The sequence below is a fragment of the Coffea arabica genome, chromosome 1e (genome assembly GCF_036785885.1).
Source record: "Coffea arabica cultivar ET-39 chromosome 1e, Coffea Arabica ET-39 HiFi, whole genome shotgun sequence".
Classification (NCBI taxonomy): Eukaryota; Viridiplantae; Streptophyta; class Magnoliopsida; order Gentianales; family Rubiaceae; genus Coffea; species Coffea arabica.
The window spans coordinates 35,719,436-35,745,054 of record NC_092311.1 but is presented as its reverse complement, the minus strand read 5'-3'; the positions used below and the strand labels follow the sequence as shown (position 1 = coordinate 35,745,054).

The 25,619-nt window shown below is 34.9% G+C and overlaps 2 protein-coding genes and 2 long non-coding RNA genes across 5 annotated transcripts; 3 read left to right on the top strand and 1 right to left on the bottom strand.

Annotated features, from left to right (window-relative positions):
- Positions 1 to 543: 543 nt before the first annotated feature.
- LOC113702483 (F-box/FBD/LRR-repeat protein At1g13780) lies at positions 544 to 2,625 on the top strand. Of its 2 annotated transcripts, XM_027223724.2 has the most exons (4): positions 974 to 1,112; positions 1,201 to 1,664; positions 1,779 to 1,922; positions 2,073 to 2,625. In XM_027223724.2, the coding sequence occupies exons 1-4, from the start codon at positions 1,079 to 1,081 to the stop codon at positions 2,355 to 2,357; spliced, it is 927 nt and encodes a 308-aa protein (XP_027079525.1). In that variant the 5' UTR covers positions 974 to 1,078; the 3' UTR covers positions 2,358 to 2,625. The 2 variants fall into 2 exon arrangements, with proteins under 2 accessions (XP_027079517.1, XP_027079525.1); XM_027223716.2 differs by having other exon boundaries at positions 544 to 1,664.
- Positions 2,626 to 7,504: 4,879 nt separating this feature from the next.
- Positions 7,505 to 8,800, bottom strand: LOC113702475 (uncharacterized). Its single transcript, XR_003451139.2, has 2 exons — positions 8,449 to 8,800; positions 7,505 to 7,807 (listed from the first exon to the last, which is right to left on the bottom strand). It is a non-coding gene; the product is annotated as an uncharacterized lncRNA (long non-coding RNA).
- A 1,538-nt stretch (positions 8,801 to 10,338) lies between these two features.
- Positions 10,339 to 24,570, top strand: LOC113702445 (uncharacterized). Its single transcript, XR_003451132.2, has 4 exons — positions 10,339 to 10,641; positions 10,735 to 10,803; positions 23,825 to 23,939; positions 24,083 to 24,570. It is a non-coding gene; the product is annotated as an uncharacterized lncRNA (long non-coding RNA).
- LOC113702437 (F-box/LRR-repeat protein At4g14103) lies at positions 18,627 to 20,814 on the top strand. Its single transcript, XM_027223653.2, has 3 exons — positions 18,627 to 19,961; positions 20,074 to 20,220; positions 20,343 to 20,814. Exons 1-3 carry the CDS (start codon positions 18,906 to 18,908, stop codon positions 20,622 to 20,624), a joined length of 1,485 nt encoding a protein of 494 aa, XP_027079454.1. The 5' UTR covers positions 18,627 to 18,905; the 3' UTR covers positions 20,625 to 20,814.
- Positions 24,571 to 25,619: the final 1,049 nt, after the last annotated feature.

Here is a 25,619-nt window from a genome sequence, read left to right as displayed (position 1 = left end):
TTGAGTCAACTCGAGGAGAACTTTTATTGGGCCAACATGAGTCGAATTGCACTAGCTTGAACTTTTTACATATGAATTTCACTTATGAGTTAATTAAGCCAAATTCGAGCTGAACTTAAAAGTGTATCAATTATCAAACACAAAACTGCTGTTCAAATTTAATTTGATTAGTTGGGATAGTTTAGTTTGTCTTTCAAACCTAACGACTAAGCTTTTTTTGGTACACAATTACATATGAAAAAATAAAAATAAAAAAGGTCACAAATTATGGATTTGGTTTCTCTTGAATGAATTCTCTCTGCATCTCCCACCCACGATGCAAATCTAAATGAATTACATGACATATGTATTCATTTGTTAGGAAATGATAAGATCATTTTAAATTTAACTAATTCTCACTCTTGTTAATAAATAAAGATATATATCATGCATCCAAATATGTATTGTGATAAATGGAGAGATAATTTACAAGAGAGGTCCCACAGATTATATGATTTAATCTGTTTTTCTCCCCACTTTCTTATTTCATTTGCATTTTCCCATTTCTTTTTCCTTAGTGGCAAAAGTAAATTAATAGCCAAATTGGGGAACTCGACTAAAATTCAGCCTCCCTCGCCCAAATGCTTTAAAGCTAGCTTTTTTCCCCAAAACGATCAAAACCAATCTGAAAAAGCAGCTATGGAGCCAAAACCCAAGACGGCCAAGCTTTCAAGAGAGAGCCCAGATGATGATTGTCAAGAAGATCGACTCAGTGCCTTGCGGATGGCATCCTCTGCCACATTCTCTCGTTTCTTCCCACAAAATTTGCAGCCTCCACTTCCATTTTGTCCACCAGATGGAGGTACATTTTCTTTGGTGTTCCCAAAATTGACCTTGACGTTGACGATACTCTGCTTATCCATCCTCATCAACAAGGAGCAGGCAACGATGTCAATGATGAGAAGGTAGTGGAATCGGAGAAGAAGTTTATGGAGTTTGTTAACAGACTACTTATGAATTGTGAATCAACTTCTGTTGTGAATGAGTTTTGTCTTATATGTCGAAAGTCGGCTTCTTGCCAAAAGTTTGGGCTTAGCTTATGGATGTCTTTGGTGCTTCCGCGCGGTGTTCAGGTTCTTAACATCCTAGTTGATGGTTATACTAATTTTCCGCAGTTTGAAGTCTTTCCATCTGAAATCTTTACTTGTAAAACTCTTGTAGTCTTGAAATTACATGGTTGGCTTGGTCTAAAGCTTCCAAAAGGCCTCTGCTTGCCGAATCTTAAGGTCTTGCATTTGCATACTTTGACACTACTGGGAGATAATACAGGTTGGCTACTTTCATCAAGCTGTCCATTGCTTGATGATTTGGTGATTGATGGTGTAGAATTATTTGATGTTGGATTAATTGATTTCAGTAGTCCTTCCTTAACAAGGTTGGCGTGGGGTCAGGGCTCGTTGGGTGGCAAGGTTGTTCTTAATAGCCCAAATCTTGAGTATTTGGAGTATGCAGGTGATCTATATCCGCTATTGAGCTCAAATTGCAAGTTCAAGTTCTTGTTAAAAGCTATTCTGGCTTTGGAAAATAAGAACATGCCACATGAGCATGACGCTAACCAGTTTTGTCAATTTATTAGTGAAATGCGCAATTTGGAATTTTTTGGTTTATTTGGGGACTCTTTACAGGTAGTTCTTTGACTTTGAATGTCTTCATTTCACTTGCTTTTCCAGGATTTCATATGTTTCAAAGTATGTAGTTTCTAAGCATCGTAATGACTTTGCTTTTCCCATGATGTGAAGTGTCTCTATCAGGCAGGTCATCTGTTACCTGAATTTATAAATTTGACTCGTTTGGAGCTTTCAACAACGCGGGATCTCTATTCGAAATACTTTGAGACTCTACTGAAGAGCACACCAAATCTGAAAGTGCTAGTCTGTTACCTGGTGAGTTAGGAGTTGCCCTAAAATTCTTAGAAAGGAAATGGATGTAAGCTCTTCCTTTTTTAGACTGCTTAAGAGACCAAAATCAGTGAACTGATTGGCAAGTGTTTTACTTGTTCATCTTATTCTTGCCTTTTTTTATTTTTAAATCAGAGTCCACTCAAGATGTATGATGATATGCACCTCCACTTCAGCGCGAAAGAGAGACCACTGTGTCTGAATCAATATCTCAGGGAAGTAGAGATAAAGAGTTTCTTTATTATCCCAAATTATGGGTTTGATTTAGTAAGATATCTTCTGAAGCATGGAGCAGTCTTACAGAAGATGTCTATACATGTTGCCACGACAGAAATGCCAGAAAATTGGTCCTCATCAGCTCGCGAGAAGTTAAATAAGTTCTCAAAGTGCTCAAAAAACTGTAAGATCATGCTTATTTAATTTGTGCAGGAAAATGGTTCTTCTAGATGCTCAAATGAGCAGAGGAGATAAAATTTGTAACTTATATAAATAGATAGATGTTGAAGCCATTTTCTCCTTTAAAATCATTGTCTCCCCTGTTCAATGTTTCTGCCTTTAGATGGCTTTCAGTTGTGTACTTCCTGTGAACGATCAGATGTTGATGTTTATAACCCCATGTGGCTAGGCCTATGTATATCTAGTATTTTGATCAATTATGGAACAAAGTAAAGTTAGTTTTGTATTGTAATTCTTAGCTATTAGTCATGAACGATTTGCAACTTATAAACTCTCACTTTATGCTGTTTGAACTTCTTTATCCCTTTGTATAACATATGCTAGAGGGCTAAGAGTTTATTCTTGTTGCCCATAAGATTTAATCTCAGCATATAAGTACAGAATCCCAAAAGGTTCCATGAGCAGCCGCAGATAGTCAAATTTTGGCTGTTGTTCTCCATAGTTGGTTGGGCTGTCTAGTGACAGATTATTTTGCTTACCAAATAATGGTTGATAAATTCATTCTTCAACTGTTTAGCTTCTTTGCAATTCTGTTCCGAAGTGTCAATATAGATAATCCTTTGCCTTATTTTTTCAATGGTATTAAGTTGGATATATGGATGAAGAAAAAGTATTAAGAGCTTTGTAGATGGTATATAAGAGTACTTGTTTGAAATATGGGGTCAATCAATTTTGTATATAATCCCGAAGAAGAGCTATAGTACAGTAGCTTTCTGTTATCTGCTCTAGTTCAACTTAATTTTGAAGTCTATTTTTCCTATTTAAGTAAATTGTCTTTAAATGGTCATAGATGGTCACAGTGATAGCGTTGTATATGCTTAAATCCCAATTGAAATAAATATACAAGGGCATTTATGTATTATACTGACCACTTCATGTGTTATTCTCTGATGGTACATACTAATTCATTGTAAGTGTACTTGTCACTTTAGTCTAAGAGGCTAAGCTATTAATTGTTTTCATCAATTGCTCAAATCGAACGAAGTCAGAGTCTTGTGATCCTGATGCTGTTGGATTTTCTTTAGTTGTGCTAAGTCAAGCTGAAGTCTTCAAGAGGTATCCAAAGTTTAGAGCTTCGCCTTTCAATTTCTTGTGGGGATACTTGGTTGAGATTGTTCATGTGGAAAGCTGAATCTGGAAACAGTAATCATATTGTTTCGGCATTATGCGCTAAAGAGATTTTGAAAGAGGATCAACGCTATACCTTTTGTAGCTGTGCTTAGAACTCTGATGATAAGGGTTCTGGAGAGTCATTGGTGCTAGTCAGTGATGAAGCTATAGATAGAATGTTGTTGTTATGAATCTCCGCTTTCAGCTTGTAGTATATACTAGGAATCAGCTGTTTCAGAAACCATGAGGTTGAGGATCATCAAGTTTTGCAAAATATGATGATGATTGATGAAAGACATGTAGGAACTTTTAAGTATGAATTGTCAACAAACTGAAGAGTCCAATACAGTTTTGGATTCAGGGGATGCGAATAAGAATACATCACTGGAGAGCAATAAACCAAAGCTGGTATTTAGGATGAACACGTGGGATGTGCCAGTGTTGAAGGCTTTTGATTGGAAGTGGAAAATGAAAAGGACTTTGGAAATTAAATATTGAAAGAAGTTAAATGAGCTGGTAGATGAGCTCGATTTCAAAATTCTTGATTAGTGGAAGGGCGGGCAAGTTAGGAAGCAAGAAAAAACCGGATTAGGCACTGAGAGTTGAACCTATTCCAGCTGAGGAAACAAAGCATTGATTACAAGACTGCTCTTGTTCTCTGTCTTTGTTTGTGTGTTTTTTTTTTTTTAATTTTCTTTAAGGCTGATATATGGCTGAATTATTGTATATCTTTGCTGTCTAATTGAGATGTCCTGAAAGATATTGAGCTGCAAGAAGTATATCAAGCTGGATAGTTGAGCAATTCAAAAGACAAGATTCATGTGATTGCTTTTGTGAAGATAACCTCTCGTGTAAATACTTCAATTTTAGTTGCTTATTCTCAATATCTTAAAGAGATTTAAGCCCTATGGTTTGCATAGAATCTATAAAACTTTGGTCCTTCTCTGTGGCCTTCATGTTTACTGCACTAGGTATCTTCCTTCATGTTCTTCGAGTCATAGTGCCAGGATCGTATTTCAACAGTTTTTAAATTTTAAAATGATTTGAATTGTGGGCTATTCTCAATAATTAAGAATGGATAGTGATTCGGAACAAAACCACACCACAAATTGGGGAATGTCAATACTTAAGTGAGAGCCCCGTAGGTAGTTGGATTGGTTTCGTAGCCTGGTAGTTACCAGCAAGTCCCGTGATCGACTCCAGTGTGCTATCTCGTTGTGTATTCTTCTCGTTGTGTATTCTTGGAGCAAGGCTTTACACAGCTTTAGGAGGAGATTAGTCTGGCCAAAAGACTGAGATACCTCTTAGTAATATATATATATATATATATATATATATACACACACACACGTAAGTGAGATATAAAAACACCCTAAACTTCATAACAACCACCTCAATCAGTTAAGATCATTAAGAGTTTATCTTTTTCCTGCCAAAGACGACCAGTTGCATGTCTGAGAAATATTGTCCTCATGCTATACAGATTGTATAACCCTGAGATTCCAGGTTCACTATTCAAGTTCTGTAATGAAATATTAAAGGGACCATTTGTTTCAATGGGTGGTATTCTGTTAAGTTACGAGTCCAGTTACGAGTCCTCAATCCAACTGTGTAGAAGAATCTACTGATGCTAAATCATACTTTCATCTGGCTGATAAATTCTCCTAACTACTCCTAACTAACTGTTTTTACTAAATGCTAGACCAGCTTATCGTGCATAGACCAAATATTAAGTCTAAAGTTCTTAACCATTGGAACTACAAATGCAATTAAGTTGGTATTTTGCCTTCAAGACTAACATGCTCCATTTCATTGGATCAATGTCCTTAATAAATCAACAATAATAGGCTCTTTTCTTTAATTTTTTTTGTTTTGGATGCAACTTTGAAAGGATAAATGACTAAACTTGTTTTGGCAAATACGCTTAGGATATTTAAATCCTCCAATGCCAAAATTTAGTTTGGAAAATGCAAATTTCCCCTTAGATAAGGCAAGATGGATTTTCGAAATGCCTGCTTTTAGATGCAACGTTGGAGTGTGACCAACGAAACACATTCTTCTTCTTTTTCTTCTTCTTCTTTTTCTTTTTCTCTTTTTCTTTTTCTTTGACATCCCCTAAAAGTTTAGGAAACACCTTATTAGATGGTCACCCTTTTTTTTCTTTGATAACGTTACAATTAATCCAAAATGGTGGGATTTTGTCTAAGATGAGAAAATGGAAAATAATTCTGTTGGAGACGTCCAGTTAGTTATTTCATAAGCCTTCTATTCGTCCTCGTGTCAAAGCTTCTTAAGGTGAATGACTTCAGATTTTTACCGCCTACAGAAAAGTTCCCCGTAGTTTCAAAACGTAGAACATGACACCTCATGTTTTGAATTAAATTGTAAAGGTGACGGAATCCGTTAAACTTAACAGAAATGACTTATTGGAAGCTAAAAAAAAATTTTATACCTAATTTTTAACAAATATACTTGTTCTACTCCTTAACCCTCAATTCTCTCTATTTAGAGAATAAAACAAATGATTTTTTTTAGCTGTCTTTTGCTTAATTATATCAGGACATTTGGTCATTTCGTCCATTTCCATTAAGTTTAACGGATTCCGTCACCTTTACAATTTAGTTCAAAATATGGGGTGTCGTATTGTATGTTTTGAAACCATGGGAGACTTTTCTGTATGTTAGATTTAGCACAGAGGCTTTTTTGTTTTTTACCCTTAACTAAAAGGTGGAAACACTTGTATGATTTAATTGGTCATTTTTTATTATCCTTTTATTTTTATCTCCAAAATTTCCATTGTACACTTGATGCATATCCATATCCAAATCTGTGTCAATGGTGAAAATTGTTGATGAAAACATTTTAGGTGGGTTCAGTGCAACGTGCCATTATTACGAGGCTTCAAGTGTAATTAACTTTTGTTTTTCTTCTCTCTCTCTATTGAATCGTCTGCCCTGTTTGGAAGCGGAGTTTTTAGTCAAGTTTTTCTCTTAGAAGTTTTTTAATAACTTTACCTATAATAATCTCAAAAGATTCCTTCAAATTTTTAAACTACACATTTAAAAATACTAAAAAACGCACAAAAAAATCCTCTTCCTTCCTTTCTTCTTCTTCCCCTACCTCAACCCATCACTATCTCCTCCACTCCGACAACTCTTTTTTTTTTTCTTTCTTTCCCCTTTCCCCTCTTCCTCTCCCACTCCTCTCTTCCTCTCTCCTTCCCTTTTCCTCCTTTCTCTCTCCCTTTCCCTCTCTCCCCTCTCCCCTCCCATCTCGTCCCCCCTCCCTTCCCTGACCATCCTCCCCTTTCCCCTCTCCTAGCACAATTGGATGGTGGGGAAGGGCCGGGGAAGGAAATGGCGGGGGAGAGGGGAGGTGAGGGGGAGAAGGGAGAAGGAGAGGGAGAGGAAAGAGGAAGAGGGTAGGAGAGGAGAGGGAGAAATGGGAGAGAGAGAGAGAAAAAAAAAGATTCTATCTCTGCTCCTATTCTTACTTTTAATATATATTAGAGGAGGGCTCAACTCGACAGGTACTCCTACTCCTAATCTATACTAAAGGAAGGCTCACCTGGGCTGAGAGTTTTGATTCGAGTGAGAGTCCCAAACGAGTTCATTACTGTAAACATTTTGGATTTTGCTGTAGGTACAATCAAGTCTATACACCGCCAATTGATTAATCTTTTTCTTTTCTCCTTTTCCCTTTTGTTTGGATGCTTCTACTATGGACAGAGGGATTCTGTTGCTTATGATGGATAGAACCAGTGGAAGTTTAATAGCTCAGCGTGGAACCCACTTAGATGATTTGGTTCTTAGACTTGGACCAGACATCGACTCGGCCGAGTTCAGGGGTCAGGGGTCAATGGGAGTCAATGGATTCAATCGGGATCATTCAGAGGTCGAACCGGATGACGTCATAAATACGTCATATATATGTGTATATATATATATATATATATATCTTGTTCCTGCAAATCAAATTTACAAAATATAAGCAAGAACCAGTGATCCAAATCCATATCCAATTCACCAAATTGCACATGTTTAATTTGAACATCCTTAATTTGCTTCCAAAGATTGTTAAGCAATTTTGTGGAAGACTATGTAGTACATACTAAGCTATACTTAGATTGATATGTATTCAGCTGCAATACATAAAGATAAGAGAAAACAAACAAGTAAAAGTCAGTTTAATACATTCTCGCTACATTTATATAATTTGATGACATCTTCAGTTGCATAGTCAATCAACAGAGTCTTCTACATGGTTAATCAACCTTTGAGCTGGCTTAGCAGTCGCCTTCCGTCCTACCTCAGTTAAGCCAAAAGAGAGAAAGAAAAACAAGAATGCAAAAAAAAAAAAAGAAAAGAAAGTGATAAGTGAATGCTAAATATCAATCTAGAACACTGATTTCAACTTTCAAGCAACATAAGAGGTAGCTTTTAACTTCAATGTCTAAAATCTAATTAGTGTCTATTACTTGTGCCAATTTTTTTTTTAAAAAAAGTAGTTATCTAGTTTCTGCAATTCCAACTAAAAGTATAGACTAAAAGTAGCCATCCTGATCTCTGCATATCTCAGGAAACAATAATGGAGTTACCAAAAGAGGTGCATCCCAAAATTTTCAGTAACTTTGACATTTCCTCAAACACATAGAAAGCAACAAAGGAAATCCATTAATTCAAATAAAAGAATTAAAGAAAAAGTCCCCAATAAAGCTCTTGCACGTGTTTTGCCTGAAAATTTAACAAATAGATCATGTGAAATTTACACTTTTCCCTTTCTTCTTATACTTCAATGAATCTGTACATCAAAATTAGATAGCATTTACCCCAATAATGCAATTCTGACTTTTAAAGGATGCATTATGTAGCACAAGCAAATTTATCTTCAAAAAGTGAACATTTTAGTTTGCACCAAATTAGCCAGTTGCAGAACATTAACTTACTTGATTAAACAAAGATCACCCCAACCCTTTTTTTCAACCAACCTTCCCAACTTCTGCAACTCTGCCGGGGATCAAATAGAGAACCGGAGAAGACAGCAGGAATTGATTCAGAATATATAGGGAGTCAGGTTTGGACTCTTTGGACAAAGCGTAGGAGAGGAGACTGGAAATTGGTGTATAGAGCTTGTACTCTCTAGTAGGAACTTACTTGGGGATTTCAGATGTGCGGTAGGCAATGGTGACAAAGATCGGCGGCGGCAAGAAGGTGGAAACAAAGCGACAGAGATTTTAGAAATTTAGGACTGGAGTGAAGTGAAGTCCGGGGTGTCAAATTAGGAATTTGGCTTGGGATAACTAGTGCAAGCCTGAAAAGTCAACAAAAGCCAAATTTTTTTAAAAAAACTCGGTTCTTGCCGGTTTTGACGGTTCACGGTTCAATTCGATTTTTGATCGGGTTTGACTGAGTCTTAAACAGACGGGTTTTTAGAAGAACTCGAACCGAATGAATGGCCGGTTTGCGGTTCGACCGTTGGAACCGGCCGGTCCGGTCCAAGTTTAACAACACTAATGGGAGGTGAATGAGCCTAGGTAACCGGCATACGTCAAAAGCACCCATTTAATAGGCTGTCAAATAAACAAATACGATTGGCATTGATGTGACACGAAATCCGGAGAACTAAACTATAAATCAAGAGTTTTTAGCTGGTTTTTAGGGTATTTTTGAAAAATTTTACTATATCAGAATTTTTTTAATATATTTTGGAATAGTTTTAGAAAATATTTTGAGATATTTAAGAGTAGAAGAGTTTTAGAATATATTTTGGGATATTTTTTAAACATTAAGAAAAATTTAGACTACTTTTTAAAAATTTTAAATAGTATTTGAAAAACTTAGCAATCCAAACAGAGCTTGTAATTAAATCAAGATCCTTCCAAAAAAAAAACTATAAATCACGATACTGAATAAAAATAGCATTTGGGGTAAGTTTTGTAGAAGCCAGCATGGATATTGACAGGGGTACATGTCATTGAAGCAGGGTTAGGCTATTCTCCATTAATTGGAAAGGATTTTCTCTCCATTGCATCTAAATAAATACAATTATAATACTATTTTTGAAAATAAAAAAGCTATCCATATTATATTTTTTAATTGTTTAATGTATATACAAAAATTGAAACTAAATTGATTAAATTTTACCACTGGATCAAACTTTAAAACCTTTATCATAATTTTGACCCATTTTGTCGCATCAAAATGTTTTGTGCAAATTGAATAATATAATATTCATAAATGAGTTTGATTTTTAAGCATGTTGATCTACTCTTGGAAATAAAATTATTCACACAAACAGATTATTGTGCAAAGTTTTTAGTTGCATAAATGTTTAAAAAAATGGATAGATAAATGGAGAAAAAAAATAATTGAGAGGATCTCAATAATGGTATGAATGGCCAAAGACCGTCATAGTGAGGGCAATGGGATCCATCAGAAATAGATCGCTTGAATATAGTCCGTATATTTTTGGCAAAAAAAAATGGTCTTTATATATAGGCTAATTACTTAGAATATAGGTTAAAAAAAAAAAGTCAGACACTTATTGATCTGACACAAGGTGCATACAAATCTATGGGTGCCGGACTGTGACAGCAAAATTTTTTAAAAAAAAAAAGGAGGGTAGGTGTCGGGCTGTGTCAGCACCGAATATTTTTTAAAAAGATGTCAGGTGCGGGGCTGACATGACCTAATTATTTCTAAAAAGCTGGTAGAGCTACAGAATTCCCAAAGCTGTCAGACCAATAAGTCTGCCAATAAGTGTGCGAGCTAAGAATTCTTAGCTGGCGACTCAGCTTAGCATCCCGTGGCTTGCTACGGACCAAAAAAAAAAAAGGCTGCAATCACGTGACTAAAGTGAATTTGCTTCAACATCCGTGAACAAATGTTTTTCGGACTGTCTGTATAAACGAACCCAGAGCTAAACTTCACCCCACACCTCATTTCCTTATTTCTAAGCTCTCCCTTCTCTATCTCCCTTTCAATAGATTCACTTGACTGACCTACAGAATTGGCCAAAGTTCCGCCAGAGCCGAAAGTGCCTGATTCTGCCGAAACTCCGCCAGAATCGCGAGTGTCTGTGATTATTGCCTTGTCCCCCTTGGTGTCTTTGGATATTGCCTTGTTCGCCGGTAGAATTGGTGAGTGCCTCTTGGTATTGCATTTTTGCTAAGACCGTCGTGCTAATTAATTGCGATACTGCCGTGCTAATTAATTACGGTACTTATGTTAAGGTCGCCGTGCTGACTACTAATGGTGCTAACAAGGCAATCAATTTTTTAAATACGAATAGTTTGAAAGAGGTTAGTGATCTGTATTATATGAAAGTTGTTATAATTTTTATATTATGTTAGTTAATTGGTGATAAATATTTTATGTTATTGTTATATTATGTTATTAAATAAATATTTAATTTATTGTAGAATAGTTGTATACAAATAATGTAATTTACTTTTTACATAAGTTAGCTAATATTAGTTTAATAACACGGTACATGCTTAGTTGAATTAGTTTAGCGATAGAATTAGTTTAAGTAGTTTAATTAGTTGTTTAAATTTGTTTAATGGATTAATTTAAAGAGACTAATTAAATGAATGTAGATGTAATTTATGTAGTATTGAATTATGATTATGAAAACTTGTTAATTAGTTCGGGTTATTTAAGTAATTGAAAGAATTGGTATATTTATTAAATTCAATACATAAAATTGATGTATTTAGCATAACTTAATTAATGACATTAGTGTTATTAGTTTAATGCAATTCACTCTATTATGCAAGTTAGTTGATAATTAGTTTATGTTATTTAGTATATGATTAGTTTAATTAGTTTAGTGGATTAATTAGTTTAATTAATTGAATGAATTAATTTTAAGAGGTACGATTAAATGAATTTAGATGTATTTGGTGAGGTTAATTAATTGAATGAATTTATGTATTGAGTTTTGATTAAGATAGCCATTTAGTCGAGGCAATTTAAGTATTTGAAATAATACCCATGCTAGTAAAATAAATACATAAAATTAATGTAATTAGCATAGCTTAATTTCGAAACTAGTGATATTAGTTTAATGCAATTCACTTTATTTGTTAAGTTAGTTGATAATTAGTTTATGTTATTTAGTATATGATTAGTTTAATTAGCTTAGTGGATTAATTAGTTTAATTAATTGAATGAATTAATTTTAAGAGGTTCGATTAAATGCATTTAATTAAGGTGATGAATTAGGTTTAATTTGTTATTTATTAAATATTCATTTATTTGTTATAAATGATTTAATGATTTAATTATAATGCATTATTTGTTGTTATTTGTTATTATTTGTTGCTATTTAATTACACTTTATTTGTTGTTATTTGTTATACTATTTGTTATTATTTGTTGTTATTTAATTACACTTTATTTGTTTTTATTTGTTTTATTATTTGTTATTATTTCTTATAATTATAGAATCGCAATTATTTATTTATTTGTTATAAATTATATATATTTGATTCAATTAATTAATTATTCAAATAAGCATATTAATGGGGTTTTAAAATGCTATCAGCACTCGTCTCTAATAGGTATAACATGTCAAGTGATAATTGCTTGGTGATTCAAGTATATTGGGGAGGAAAAATTATATACGAAGGAGGGTCAATTTCATATGATCCCCCTATACCGAAAAAAGTGTTGTTCCTTACAGAGATGGTAGGTTATGATGATTTGGTAGACAAAATATACAATATTCTGGGTTTAGATCGGAATCGCTATAAGATTAGTTTGATATATCGGAGTTACCTCCAAAATGGCAAGTTTGGTGCAATGCCTTTGGTGAATGAGAATGGAGTTGCCGGACTGTACTACTTACAATCTGGTAGTAAACTTGCAACCAAAATATATGTGGAGATTGAGGAGGCCTTTCATTTACAAGAGGATGATTCCCAAATTTTCCCAATTGTAAGTGCTAATCCTGAGCGAGGTGATAGTAGTTCGGAACACATATCTTTATTCCAGTCAGTTGGCCTTTTTGAGAGTCAAATGATCCAATTAGATGTAGGTGATGTTCAACCAAGGCATAGAGGGCGAATAAGAGGTAATGGTCGGCGGAGTAATAATGATCCTTCAAGTACAAGTGGTTAACCGATAGTGCACACCTCAACATTTCAAACTCGATGTGCGGATATTGAATCAGCTCCGATGTTTGATGCTCTACCATCTACTGACATTCAGTTTGTCGATGTTGACATGGACTCCGAACCGGAGTCCAATCTTAGTGGTTTCGATGATGAGAACCACTAACATGATACCGATCGATAAGATGGGTATTCAGATCTTCCAACTACGACCCATGATGACATGGGTCGCAATGCTCCTTGGATAAATATTGAGGGACCACAACTGCGTTATGAAGCTGGTGTTGACATTGCATTGAATTATGACCCCCTTGATGTTGGGCGAGTTGAGAGGTTAAAGCTGTGGAATAAACACACCAAAGATTTAGAATTAAGTCAACTGTTCGAAAACAAAGGAGCATGTCAAAAGAGCTATGAAATTGTGGTCCATAAAGGAGAATAGGGAGTTCAAAGTTCGTGAGAGCATGCCAACAACTTGGTATGTTCGTTGTCGGGCTCGTAACTCCGTACCCCCGTGTCATTGGCAGCTTCGTGCAACCTTGCGTAGCTCGCACAACATGTGGATGATTGTCACACTTGCTGATGCTCATACCTGCATCCGTGTTTGTTATAATAATGACCACCGTGGATTGAGTAGCGACATAATTGCCGAACATATTATTCCCCATATTATGAATGGTCCAGTGTATAAAATCAAGGAAATTCAAGCATCAGTGAAACAGGAGTTTCATTGCGATGTGTCTTACAAGAAAGCTTGGTATGTTAGACGCCGTGCCATTGATATATTATATGGGGATTGGCTGACATCCATATCACAGCTGCCCACGTATATTCAGGAGTTACGAAGGTCCAATCCGGGTACGGTAGTTGTGTGGGATCATCATCCATTGAGTACCCCTTCCAATATTATTTTTGATTATATATTTTGGGCATTTGCGCCTGCCATCCAAGCCTTCCGCTATCTAAAACCGGTCATATGTGTAGATGGTACCTTTTTGAAAGGACCTTATCGAGGAAAACTTCTTGTCGCCATAGGTTTTGATGCTAATAACTCAAAGTTTCCACTGGCATATGCCCTAGTTGATAAGGAGAATAATCGGAATTGGCCTTGGTTCATGAGACTATTACGCATTCACGTGTGTGGTGATGTGCAGAATATATGTATTATATCTGATCGTCACCATGGCATCATTAATGCAATGCGTACACTCGAAGAGTGGCAGGAGCCATTAGGGGTGCACCGATTCTGTTTGATTCATATTCGGAGCAATTTCACACAAAAATTCAAGAATGAAAGGTAAATTGTCTCTTAACCCTTAAAAATTAAATATATTTTCATGTTCCACCGATCATAGGTAAATTAATTCCCTCTTGATGTTATTTTACGATGTCTATTGGACTTAAAAGCCTGATGTTCGGCGCTAGTGTGGCGAATTAGACACGTAGGTATGAGAACTTCATGAATGTGATTTTCTCCCTAAATACGGAGGCATATGTATGGCTAAGGAAATGATAAAGGCAAGGGCAAAAGGGGCACCGGTGATAGAGGCAAGGGCAAGGGCAAAAGGCACATCGGGCGTTGATATGATCATTTTCAGTACATGTTTGTTAAATATCAAATATTTTAATATGGAGATTTAGCGTTATTTTAACCTTTTATTATTTGAATGCTTATCGTTATATTTATACTTAACCATTTCACCATGTCACGTTATGCATTTTTTCTTCTTTTTTCGGTCCTTTTTTCTTTTTATATTGCACAATAAATTTATATTTATAAAATTATAGTAAACATTAAAAATTACATAATAATTCTAACAAATTATTTTTCAGCAATTTGACAACTGCATCTTATTACAAAATGAATGGGATATTTTGTTTGAAAAACCTTTTCTTAGTTTAACATCCTATAGGAGTTATTAGTGATTTTGCACAAATCTATTTTCATCTTTTTCTTACGTTTCAACTTTGAAATGTAAATTAATTAACTTAAAAGACTGTCAGATTTAGTACTTCAGGTCGAGCTAGTTTTTTATTAAACTTTTTTTTCTTGTTTTGGTTTTTTGATTTTTTTTTTGTATAGGAGATTTATGACATTATCCTCACAATACAAACTAGGAAAAAAATTCAGAACTTAAATAGATGTTCTATTAGTATGCATTATGTTCCATTGGTAAAGTGCAGAAATTCAATACAAGTACCAACACGAGAATGAATACAAAATCTAAAATGTTACAGTTAATTACAATTAATTCCAATAACATATATCTCATTTCTCACTTTACCCTCGTAATTTTTATTTTTGCTCACTTAACCCCCTATACAATGAAATAACTCTTCCCATATTTTGATTTTTCATTTACCTTTTTCCTTTTACCTTCAATTACCCTTCCTTTTTTCATCTATTTTATTCTTTTTTCTCTTTCTTCTATCTTTCATCCTTTACAATACAAAAATTCATCTTAATAAAAATTTTTATTTTCATTTTGTAATTGCATTTCTGGGTTCAGATTTAAAAGGCATTAAAACTAATTTTGATCTTTTGTTTGATGCCACCTGTCACAAATTACAATTGATAATTACTAATCATATCACAATTTCATCTTACGATATTTTCTTGAGAATAAAATGAGAAACTATAAAGGAAAGAGGAAAATTCAAAATTAAAAGAATATGAATACTAGATAATTGTATTTTAAGCAAAGTGATTTGAGTATTTTTTTAATCATTTAAGGAAAAGATAGAACTCTACAATTCTTCTTTTTCAATTTCAATCATTAAGATGAAAATTTTTGTGAAAAAGAAGAAGATTTAAAGAAACAATAAAGTGGCAAAGAAAATATAAGAGCACAAAAGGGGAAGAAAAAAATGCCAGAGAAAAAAGAGTTTACAATAGTATAGGTATAATTGTGTCCAATGCAGGATAAAGCGAGACAAAAAAGTTGTTAGGAGCTAAAGTGAAAAATGATATATATTTTAAGGAAAATAATTATGATTGACGCCTATTTCTTATGCTCAATTTGTAATAGGTCCAAATCATCAAAAGTAGCGTCCTCCTGCCTGATCATGGATTCATGATCTTCAATGTCCAATGACCTAACAAGACTAAAAACCATCACTTTAAAGTTGCTCCGCACCCTTAACAAATGCTTCTAATACTTTTTCGTGATATTATTTTTTCATTGTCCAAAAGTTGAGCCCCTTTTCAGAGAGTTACTCGACTCTCGCGGATGTTAAGAGTTACCCTGAACCATTCATATTCCTCCCTTGCCACCCTCTGCTGTTATTTCCCCTGTGGGTTCACCAAAAAACCCTAAGTGCTGAATTTTGTTTCAAGACTAGGAATTCTGTAGTGCGAAAGTTGGAGTCACGAGGTGTTATTATTGTTAACGTACGCTAAGAATTTTTTGTTACTTGCGGACAGCCTTTTTGTTGGTCAACTTATATAGCTATTCAATTACACTTTTTTTTTTTTTTTTTTTTGGTTTTTTATGCGCTGCCGGCTAACAGAGGCCGGGAAAAAATCCGGTCAGGTACCGGGTTGACATAGCCCGGCACCTGACAATTTTTTTGTGTCAGCCCGGAACCTGCCATCTTTTTTAAAAAAAATTTCGATGTTAGGTGCCGGGCTGACGTTTGCCATATTTTTTTTAAAAAAAAATTTTTGCTGTCAGGTGCCAGGCTGTGTCATCCCGGCACCCAAAGATTTGTACGCACCCTGTGTCTGACCAATAAGTGTCTGACTTTTCTTTTTTTAACCTATATTCTAAGTAATTAGCCTTATATATATTACTATGTTGTTAAATGGCTAAAATAGTAGATATTTGTCGGATAAAATCAAGTATTTGTGTCTAATGTTTTTGGGGCCAAGGTGAACGAAAAGCATGAGACACCTAAAATGGAGGTTTACTTATTAGTTTATCTCAAATTTCAGTTGTCATGGAGACGTGGGTCCACATGGCACCCACCCACAATCAACAGAAGTGTCAATTAATGGGGAGATTAGTAAGTTACGTTAAAAGGTTTGGTTAATGAGTGTGATTGTCTTCACGTGGTAAGTTAGAAAAATTTTTGAAAGAGTAAAATGCATTTCACTGAAAAGAGTAAAATGCGGTTTTGGTATCCAAACTTGGACCATTGAGTAATTTTAATACCTAAATTTTGGATGAAAATAAATTTGGTATCCAATATTATAATATTTAAGCACATTTTGTGCACATGATGAATTTTTTTTTTTTTAAATTCCTACTCAAAAAACTCACCTGCTGTCACATGCTGTGCAATGAAATTGTAAAAAAATTTCAAAAAATCAGAAAATAACCTACTAACCTCACGACTAGTTTAAGGACTCATGGAACATGGATCACTCATTTAAAAGAAAATTAATTAACGTGAAATCTACTATGTCAATTATGCTTATGATTACTCATCTACAATCTCGATTAGAGTTTAAAATTCACTTGTCAATTGTGTTTGTGATTACTCACCCACAGTTTCAATTTCGGTTTGAAAGTCACTTTGTCAATTATATTTATAATTACTCATTTACGATTTTCGATTTTGGTTTGAAGATCACTTTGTCACTTACATTTATGACAACTAACAATTATACTTAAACCATCATAATTCTCTAGTCCATCTCTGTCGTTAAGTACACCTTTACAACTTAAGAATGTTGATTTGTCGTCATGCATATCAGTTTTACAAAATAATTTACGTATTGCATTTTATAATTTATACAAGTTTCAGTTCCATATAAATAGTTATTTATCTCCTGGTTTATTCCAACTTCGATTCAACTATTTATTTTTGCACATCCACGTACCCTCAAGTAATTATATTTTTTGAAAAATTCTTTTTCATCCCATCATTCCTAATTTATTGGGCGCCAATTTGGTCTCTGGGTTATTAAAAAAAAAATTGGCCTCCAACTGTGTTTTTAACCTTGGATCGGACCCGCCGGTCCAACCGATCAAATCGAAAATTGGCCAAGTGTTCGGTTCGAATTGTTCTTCAAAACCGGAAGACTAAAAACCCTGTCAAATCCGGTCAAAACCCGGGTTTGATCGAAAAAAATCGGTTCAATCAGAGCATTTTTTTAAAAAAGGTCAAACTTTTTCAATATTATGTTTTGACCCCTAAATTGTTAAAACTTATTAATATATCTCAAATATTTCATACTTTATAAATGTTATCCTAAAGTATGATGTTATTTTTCAATCAAATCCATAATTTTAATTCTAAACTGGTTAATGTTCATTAAATAATATAAATTGCTACTTGATCATTCTGATTTCTTTGTATTTTCTTGTTAAATATATTTGAAATATCAAATATATATGAATATATCTTTATTAATATTAACATACTTTTAGGTATTTTATATACAATATTTTAATTTTTAAATAATTTTTATTTATGACATTATCCAGTTCAACCCCGATCGAACCTATTGACCCTTGATCCTTAAGCTCGGCCGAGTCGATACCCGATCCGAGTCTGAAAACATAGGTCTCCAAGAGCTAATTTATGAATTAAATTCTTAGGTGTTTGGAAAACGCCCACGAATCGTATTGGGGCCTACATTGATTCCCCGTAATACAATGGCTCAAACACTGTGGGCCCCTTGTACAACACCGGTTATATGCAGCGCCCTTAGTGACGTGTTTTCCTCTTCCTTTAATTTTCTTCCTATGCACAAATGACTCAGCTCTAGAAATGAGAAATGAACTAAATTATTTACGTACTCACGTCAAGTTCGACTTAGCAAGAATTCATTTGAGTTTAATTTATTATCTGATTCAATCAAAATTGAATAGCATTTGAGTTCGTTTGAACTTAATTTGATAATTAGTTAAATTAAAATTAATTAAAATTATTTTATATTCAATAATATTTAATAAAAATCTCGTTCAATGTCTATTTAGTAAATAAATAAGTTAAATTTTAAATGTAAATAATCAAACAAGTTCGAAGATTAGAATGTTTGATTTAACTTGTTTCAGTTACGCCCTACTCAACTCTGCACCATAGATGCACCCTTTTGTTGGCTTTCGTCACTTGGCAGCTAAAGTACAGTAGCCAGTGGCCAAAAATGATTTGCATAGATGACTCAGCTTTGCACCACAGTGATTCCTATTGTTTTGCTTTCGTCACTTGGCAGCTAAAGTACAGTAGCCAGTGGCCAAAGTCACCCTCCCTTCCTTGCAAAATCCCAGAACCCCTGAAACCCTGCTTCCATGGCGGATCTTCTGAAAAACTACAAGTAAGTCCATCACTCCAGCGCCATGGCAGAACGAAACCCCAAATGCTTGAAAGCTAGCTTCTTTCCCCAACATGATCAAAACCCATCCGAAAAATCAGCCATGAGAACGGAGCCCATCAAGGCCAATCTTTCCCCAGCAAGCGCAGATGATAATTGTAAAGAAGATCGATTCAGTGCCTTGCCAGACCACATACTCTTCAACATTCTCTCATTTCTTCGGACCAAAGAGGCAGCCTCCACTTCCATTTTATCCACTAGATGGAGGTACATTTTCTTGGATCTTCCCAAAATTGACCTTGATGATTATGAGCTTGTTAATACTAGAAGGTTTAGAGGCGATGAATCTGATGATTGCTATCATGATGTGATGGGGGAGTTAGAGGAGAAATTCATAGACTTTGTTGACAGACTAGTTATGCATCGTGAGTCGCCTCTAAGTGAGTTTCATTTTAGCTGTGGGTGTGGATGCCTGACTGACCAAACTATTGTGGTTCGTTCATGGTTATCTTCTGTGCTTTCGCGCAATGTTCAAGTTATTGACGTGCGGGTCAAATTTTATGGTGGTGAGTTTTGGGGACCTGAAGTCTTTCCATCTGAAATTTTAACTTGCGAGACTCTTGTAGTCTTGAAATTAGACGGAAATGTTAGCCTGAAGGTTCCAAAATTGCTTTGCTTGCCGAATCTTAGAGTCTTGCATTTGGACACTCTGACACTGCTAGGAGATAGTACAGGTTCGACGCTCAAATGGAATTGCCCATTGCTTGATGATTTAAGGATTGATCTGGTAATTTTTTGTGATGTTGGCTTAGTTGATATCAACCTCCCTTCGCTGACAAAGTTGGTGTGGGCATCGGAAAAGGACAAGGTTGTTCTTAACACCCCAAAGCTCGAGTGTTTGGAGTACAGATTTTATGAAAGCATACTCAGCTCAAATTGCAAGTTCAAGTTTTTAACGAAAGCTGATCTGCGTTGTGAATATCCGGATGCATTACCCGAGCACTTGGCTCACGAGCTTTGCCAACTTTTTGGTCAACTTTGCAATGTAAAACATCTTGATCTAAGAGGGTGCTCTTTGGAGGTAGTTTCTTTGACTTATTGCATGTCTTTTATGTCACCGGGCTTGTTCAGGATTTCATATCCTATATAGTAAGAGGTTGGAATGACTTTTGCTTTTTCTGTGATGTGAAAAGTCTCTCCTCAGGGAAGATCATTTGTTGCCTGAATTTCTAAATTTGACGCATTTGGTGCTTAAATGGACTTGGATTGGAAGTTGGGAATTCTTGGAGATTCTACTGTGGAGTGCGCCAAATTTGGAGATGCTAGTTTTTGAATTAATGGTGAGTTAGGATCTGAATTAAGGAAAAATCAATGTTGGTTTTGGCATTTTGTATTTTAGACTGATAAACTAAACCAAGCAAACTAATTTTCAAGCATTCTCTCCTTTTTTCTTTTAAATCAGCGTCAATTTGATATGGCCTCTGGTATACACCTCCACTGTGGTGCTATAGAGAAACCTCATTGTTTGAGTCAGCATCTGAGGGAAGTGAGAATAATGGAATTCGTGGAATCTCACCAACTCGGCTTTGAGATAGTAAGCTACTTCTTGAAGCATGGGGCCGGGTTACAGAAGATGACTATATATCATTCAAGAACTTCCCCAACTAAATGGTCCTCATCAACCCGCAAGAAGTTAATGGAGTTGTCAAGATGCTCAAGAAATTGTGAGATTGCGCTCATTTAGCTTGTGGAGTAGAATGGTGCACTATAGATATTCAAAGGGGTAGAGGAGATCGAATATGTGGCTTTTTTGATGAATAGATGTTGAAGCAGCTTTCTATTGTAGAATTGTTTGTCTACTGTGGCGAATGTTTCTTCCTCTAGATGCCTTGCTTTTGAGTCCTTTCTATGAAGTATCAGGTCTTTTAATCTGACATGAGATATATCAAGTATTTTCTTCAATTAAGCCACTATAAGAATGAATGTAGACATTAAAACGACGAGTGTAGACATTAAAAACACAATAAATGTAGACAGTTGCTTAAAGGGAAAAAAAAAACACAACGATTGTAGAAGGATAGCAAATTTTCTCTCCACTGAAAGGGGCAAAGAAACTATTCCATAGAGTAGTAGTCTAGAATTTTGGGTTTGACGACTAGAGAGTAAAAGCATGGGAAATTTTCTCTCCCATTGAGAGGGGCAAAGAAGCCATATCATATGGTAGCCAAGTATTATGGGCTTGTTCTCAACGACTAGTAACAACAGAAAACTAGTATAGGAAACTTGTGCAATACGTACTTTCTTTGATTACATTTTACCTTTTTGAGATAAAATATGAATGATTGTTTAAGGTATTCTACAACATTTGTTTTAATACTGGTATCCATTCAAATAAATAATCTAAATATTGTCATAAATGCCTCCCTGAAGAAGAAATTTGAGGCTCAAATCTGGTGTGAATTGTCTGTCTGGTGGGAATTTTCTAAGTGTGAATAAGTCTCTCTATTTGATAAAAACAAGGGATAATTTAAGAAACCTCCCTCGAGGTTTCTGACAATTTCACTGAGCTCCCCTTAAATTTGGAAAATTACACCTACCTCCCTTGATTTGATGGTTTTCGCAACAAAACCTTAAAATAATATTGATTTGGTCAAATTTTTGAATGAATACCCAAAAATGCTCTTGTGTAATGAGTTTTAATTTATTTTCCTGTACAATTATAAGATTATCTAGTATAGTTATAAGGAAAAGATGCCAAATTTTTCATGTCCATACCTACTATTTGATAAACAACTATAATAATAATTTTATCACTATGATAGAATACTTTTGATAGTATTTTATTATAAATTTATATTTATAAGATAGAAAAGAAAATGTTGAAATAATTCATTTAGAGTTTATTAATTTTTCGAGTAGTGGGATTATCATAATTTAGCTGCGGTTTTGGGTTTATTTTGGTTTTGGGAATTATATAATTCTTTTTGATTTATTGTTAACTTTAATACCAAAAAATAGAAAACAAAGATTAGCAAAAGCATTGGATTACATATAAGTTAACTCATAAAAAAATCACTAGTTCGATATTTTGTTACAATAAAAACTAGAGATAATAGTGCTAGCTCTATAGTTTTATTGGCAAAAAAATTTTTGAAAAAAGGAATAAGAAGGAAAAAGAATGAAAAATAAGTTTAAAAAGTCATTCTACGTATAAGCATACCAAACAAGCGAATTCCATTAAAATATTTAAGGGTATTATTATCATTTTAAATGATAAGAGAAGTATGTGTAATTTTTAAAACTTTGAGGAAGCTAAATGAAATTGTTAAAACCTCAAGGGAGGTTTCTGAAACTTTCCCTAAAAATAATCCAGCACCTATGAATTTGTTTTGTCATTTTGTCATCCTTGAAAAATGATTCCAACTAATGTTAAAAAATTCTCTCCTTCGAACGTCACTGAAGCTTCACCTAGTGTAAACGGTCAATAGAGAGATTTTTGTTACCTTTCTTTTCTCCAAAACACGGCTATTTATTCTTCTACCAAAATTCTGCATTAGACCGTAAATGGAAGCATTCCAAGCGTTCCTACCAAAAAAGTAAACAAACAAATTAGTATTTTGTGTTCTGGAATATAAGAATAATGGACAATGGACAATGGCTTGGTTTTCTAAAAAGGGAAAATGCTTTTGGACATGGTAAAAGTGGCATTTGCTTCCATGGTAGATCATCTGCAACCTCCTAGTAGTAAGCCCAACTGATGATCAAAACCCCAAATGCTTTATAGCTAGCTCCTTTCCTCTAAATGATCAGAACACACCTGAAAAAGCAGCCATGAAAACACAGTCAAGAAGGCCAAGCTTTCCCCTTCAAGCCCGGATGATGATTGTCAAGAAGATTGTATCAGTGCCCTGCCGGATGGCATCCTCTGTCACATTCTCTCATTTCTTCCCACAAAATTAGTAGCCTCCACATCCATTTTGTCCACCAGATGGAGGTACATTTTCTTTCATGTTCCCGAAATTGACCTTGATGGTTCTATGCTTATATATCCTCCACAATGAGGAAAAGACAATAACAATGTCAATTATGAGAAGATAGTGGAATCAGTAAAGAGGTTTATAGGCTTTATTAATAGACTACTTATGAACCGCGAATCAACTTCTGTTGTAAGAGAGTTCCATCTTAGATTCGGATGTCTAAAGCCAGCTTTATGCCAAATTTTTGTGCTTGGCTTGTGCATATCTTCAGTGCTTTAGCGCAATGTTCGGGTTCTTGACATCAGGGTTGATGGTTATATCAATCTTTTTTGAGAACGTCGTCTTTCCATCTGAAATCTTTACTGGTAAAACTCTTGTAGTTTTGAAATTAAGTGGAAATGTTGGTCTGAAGGGTCCAAAACTGTTTTGCTTACCGAATCTGAATTTGGAACATTTGACAGTACTAGGAGATAATACAGATTGGGCATTTGCATCAATCTTGCCATTGCTTGATGAATTGCAGATTTATGGCGTAGAATTTTGTGATGTTGGATCAATTAATATCAACAGTCCTTGCCTGAAAATGTTGGTGTGGACTTCGAATCTGGTTCTGGATAGGTTGTTCTTAATACCCCCATCTTAAGTGTCTGAAGTATACATGTTGTGCAACTCCATTAATCGGCTCAAATTGCATGCTCAGGTCCTTGCTAAAAGCTAATCTATCTTTCATATATATGAAGCAAACTTATGAGCTTGAGGCTCCAGAGTTTTGTCAGTTCATTGCTGAAATGTGCAATGTAAAGTCTCTTCGTGTATATTGGGAACATGGACTGGTATGTTCTTTGACTTCTGAGTGTGTTAGGTTCACTGGAATTTTCAGGATTTCATGTCTTTTTTCTACATATATTTTCTAAAAACTGGAATGACTCTTGCTTTTTCTATCATGTGAAGTTTTCCCCTTTTGCAGATTGTGTTGCTTCCTGAATTTCTAAGTTTGATGCATTTGGAGTTTACAGCAACCTGGGCTAGCACTAGAAATTTAGTAGTGATTCTACTATTTGAAAATGCTAGTTTTTGACATGGTGAGTCAGGATTTAACTAAGATTCTTAGAAAGGAAAAGTGATCATGATTTTGTCCTTTTTCATTTTTTCAACTGATGAGAGACAACCACAAGAACTGGTAATCAAGTTTCATTTTTTGGGTTTTCTATATTTTTTAAATCAGGGGAAAGGCAGAATACCTGTTGATGAAGCCCTCCATTCTGGTGCTGAAGACAAACCACTGTGTTTAAATCAACATCTTAGGGAAGTTGAAATAAAAAATTTCTGTGGGTATTAAGATGAGTTTGAGACAGTAAGACATCTTCTGAAGCATGGACCTCTGTTAAAAAAGTGTTCATACACACTTCAAGAACAAAAATGCAAAAGGAATGGCCCTTATCTGCTCGCAAGAAGATAATGAAGTTCTCAAGGCATTCAAAAACTGTGAGATTGTTCTTATTTGATTTATGGAGTAAAATTGTGCAGCATTGATGTTCAAAGAAATAGATGAGATGAAATGTTTGACATTTGGAGAAATAGATGTTGAAGCAGTTTTTACTTGTAAAATTCTTAGCTCTTGTGCCCAGTGCCTCTTCCTATACGAGCCTTATTGTTAAGTACATTCTATGAACCATCAGTAGTTTTGAGTCATCAAGTATTTAATTCAATGAAGCCATGAAGTTCATCTTTATATTGTCAATCTTAGCTGTTAATCATAGACAATATGTGAAACTCCATGAACTCTTGCTTATGCTACTTTGTTAGGATCCAAGCGCGGAATAAACAACTATTGAGATATCAAGTGCACAACAATTTAATAAGGAACAAGCCACAAGCATGAAAGATAGACGACACACAATATTTGACGTGGTTCGACTCCACCATTGAGCCTACGTCCACGGAGAGAAACCTGTTCTTTATTATGAGAGGAAAACCCTATACAAGAATACAACTTGAACCCAAGCCCAACCCTTGTATATCATCTCTCATCTCCCAAGAATCCTCTCTCACACCCCATGTATAAGACTACACGATGCCCTTGTGTATCTCTTGTGTGTCTCTTGTGTAGTTTGTCAACCCACCTATTTATAGAGAACATTAATGCCAAAAAACCAAATAACAATTGGAAACCAATAGTATTTCCTAAACTCATATAGAAATAGCATCTAATTCCTGCTAAATAGGGTTTTACTTGACTACTACTTCAAGTAACTAAATCTAATTAGAAAACTAGTTAATTCCTACACCAAATAAGAAACTTAACTAAAAGAAATTAAGCCAATTTCCTAACAAATCTCCACCTTGGTGAAAATTTCTTTTAGCAACCATTTGCCTTCAACTACTAAATAATATGGTACCAAACTACACACCCGAATCAATACAATCCGGACACCAAATTGATTCAATCGGCAAATGAACATGTGTAGTTTCCCCGAGTCTAACCTCTTATTGACTCGCGAGAAGGTGCCTCAATTCACCGTCTCCCTTTGCAGAATTTCTTTTCACCACCACTTGCAATCTGGGATCTCTTTCTGTGAGTTCTAACCCTAACCATTGAGGCAACTAAGTGATAAAATCACCATACTTCTTTCCATCCTCAGGACTGTCTCGCCACGTGTGATTTCCAAGACTCCACCTAAAACGAAAAATTCGTAACTGTCAGAGTCTTCTGGCGCATGAAAATTAGATCTCCTTGTTTCTTTGGGACACTTGTCATACCA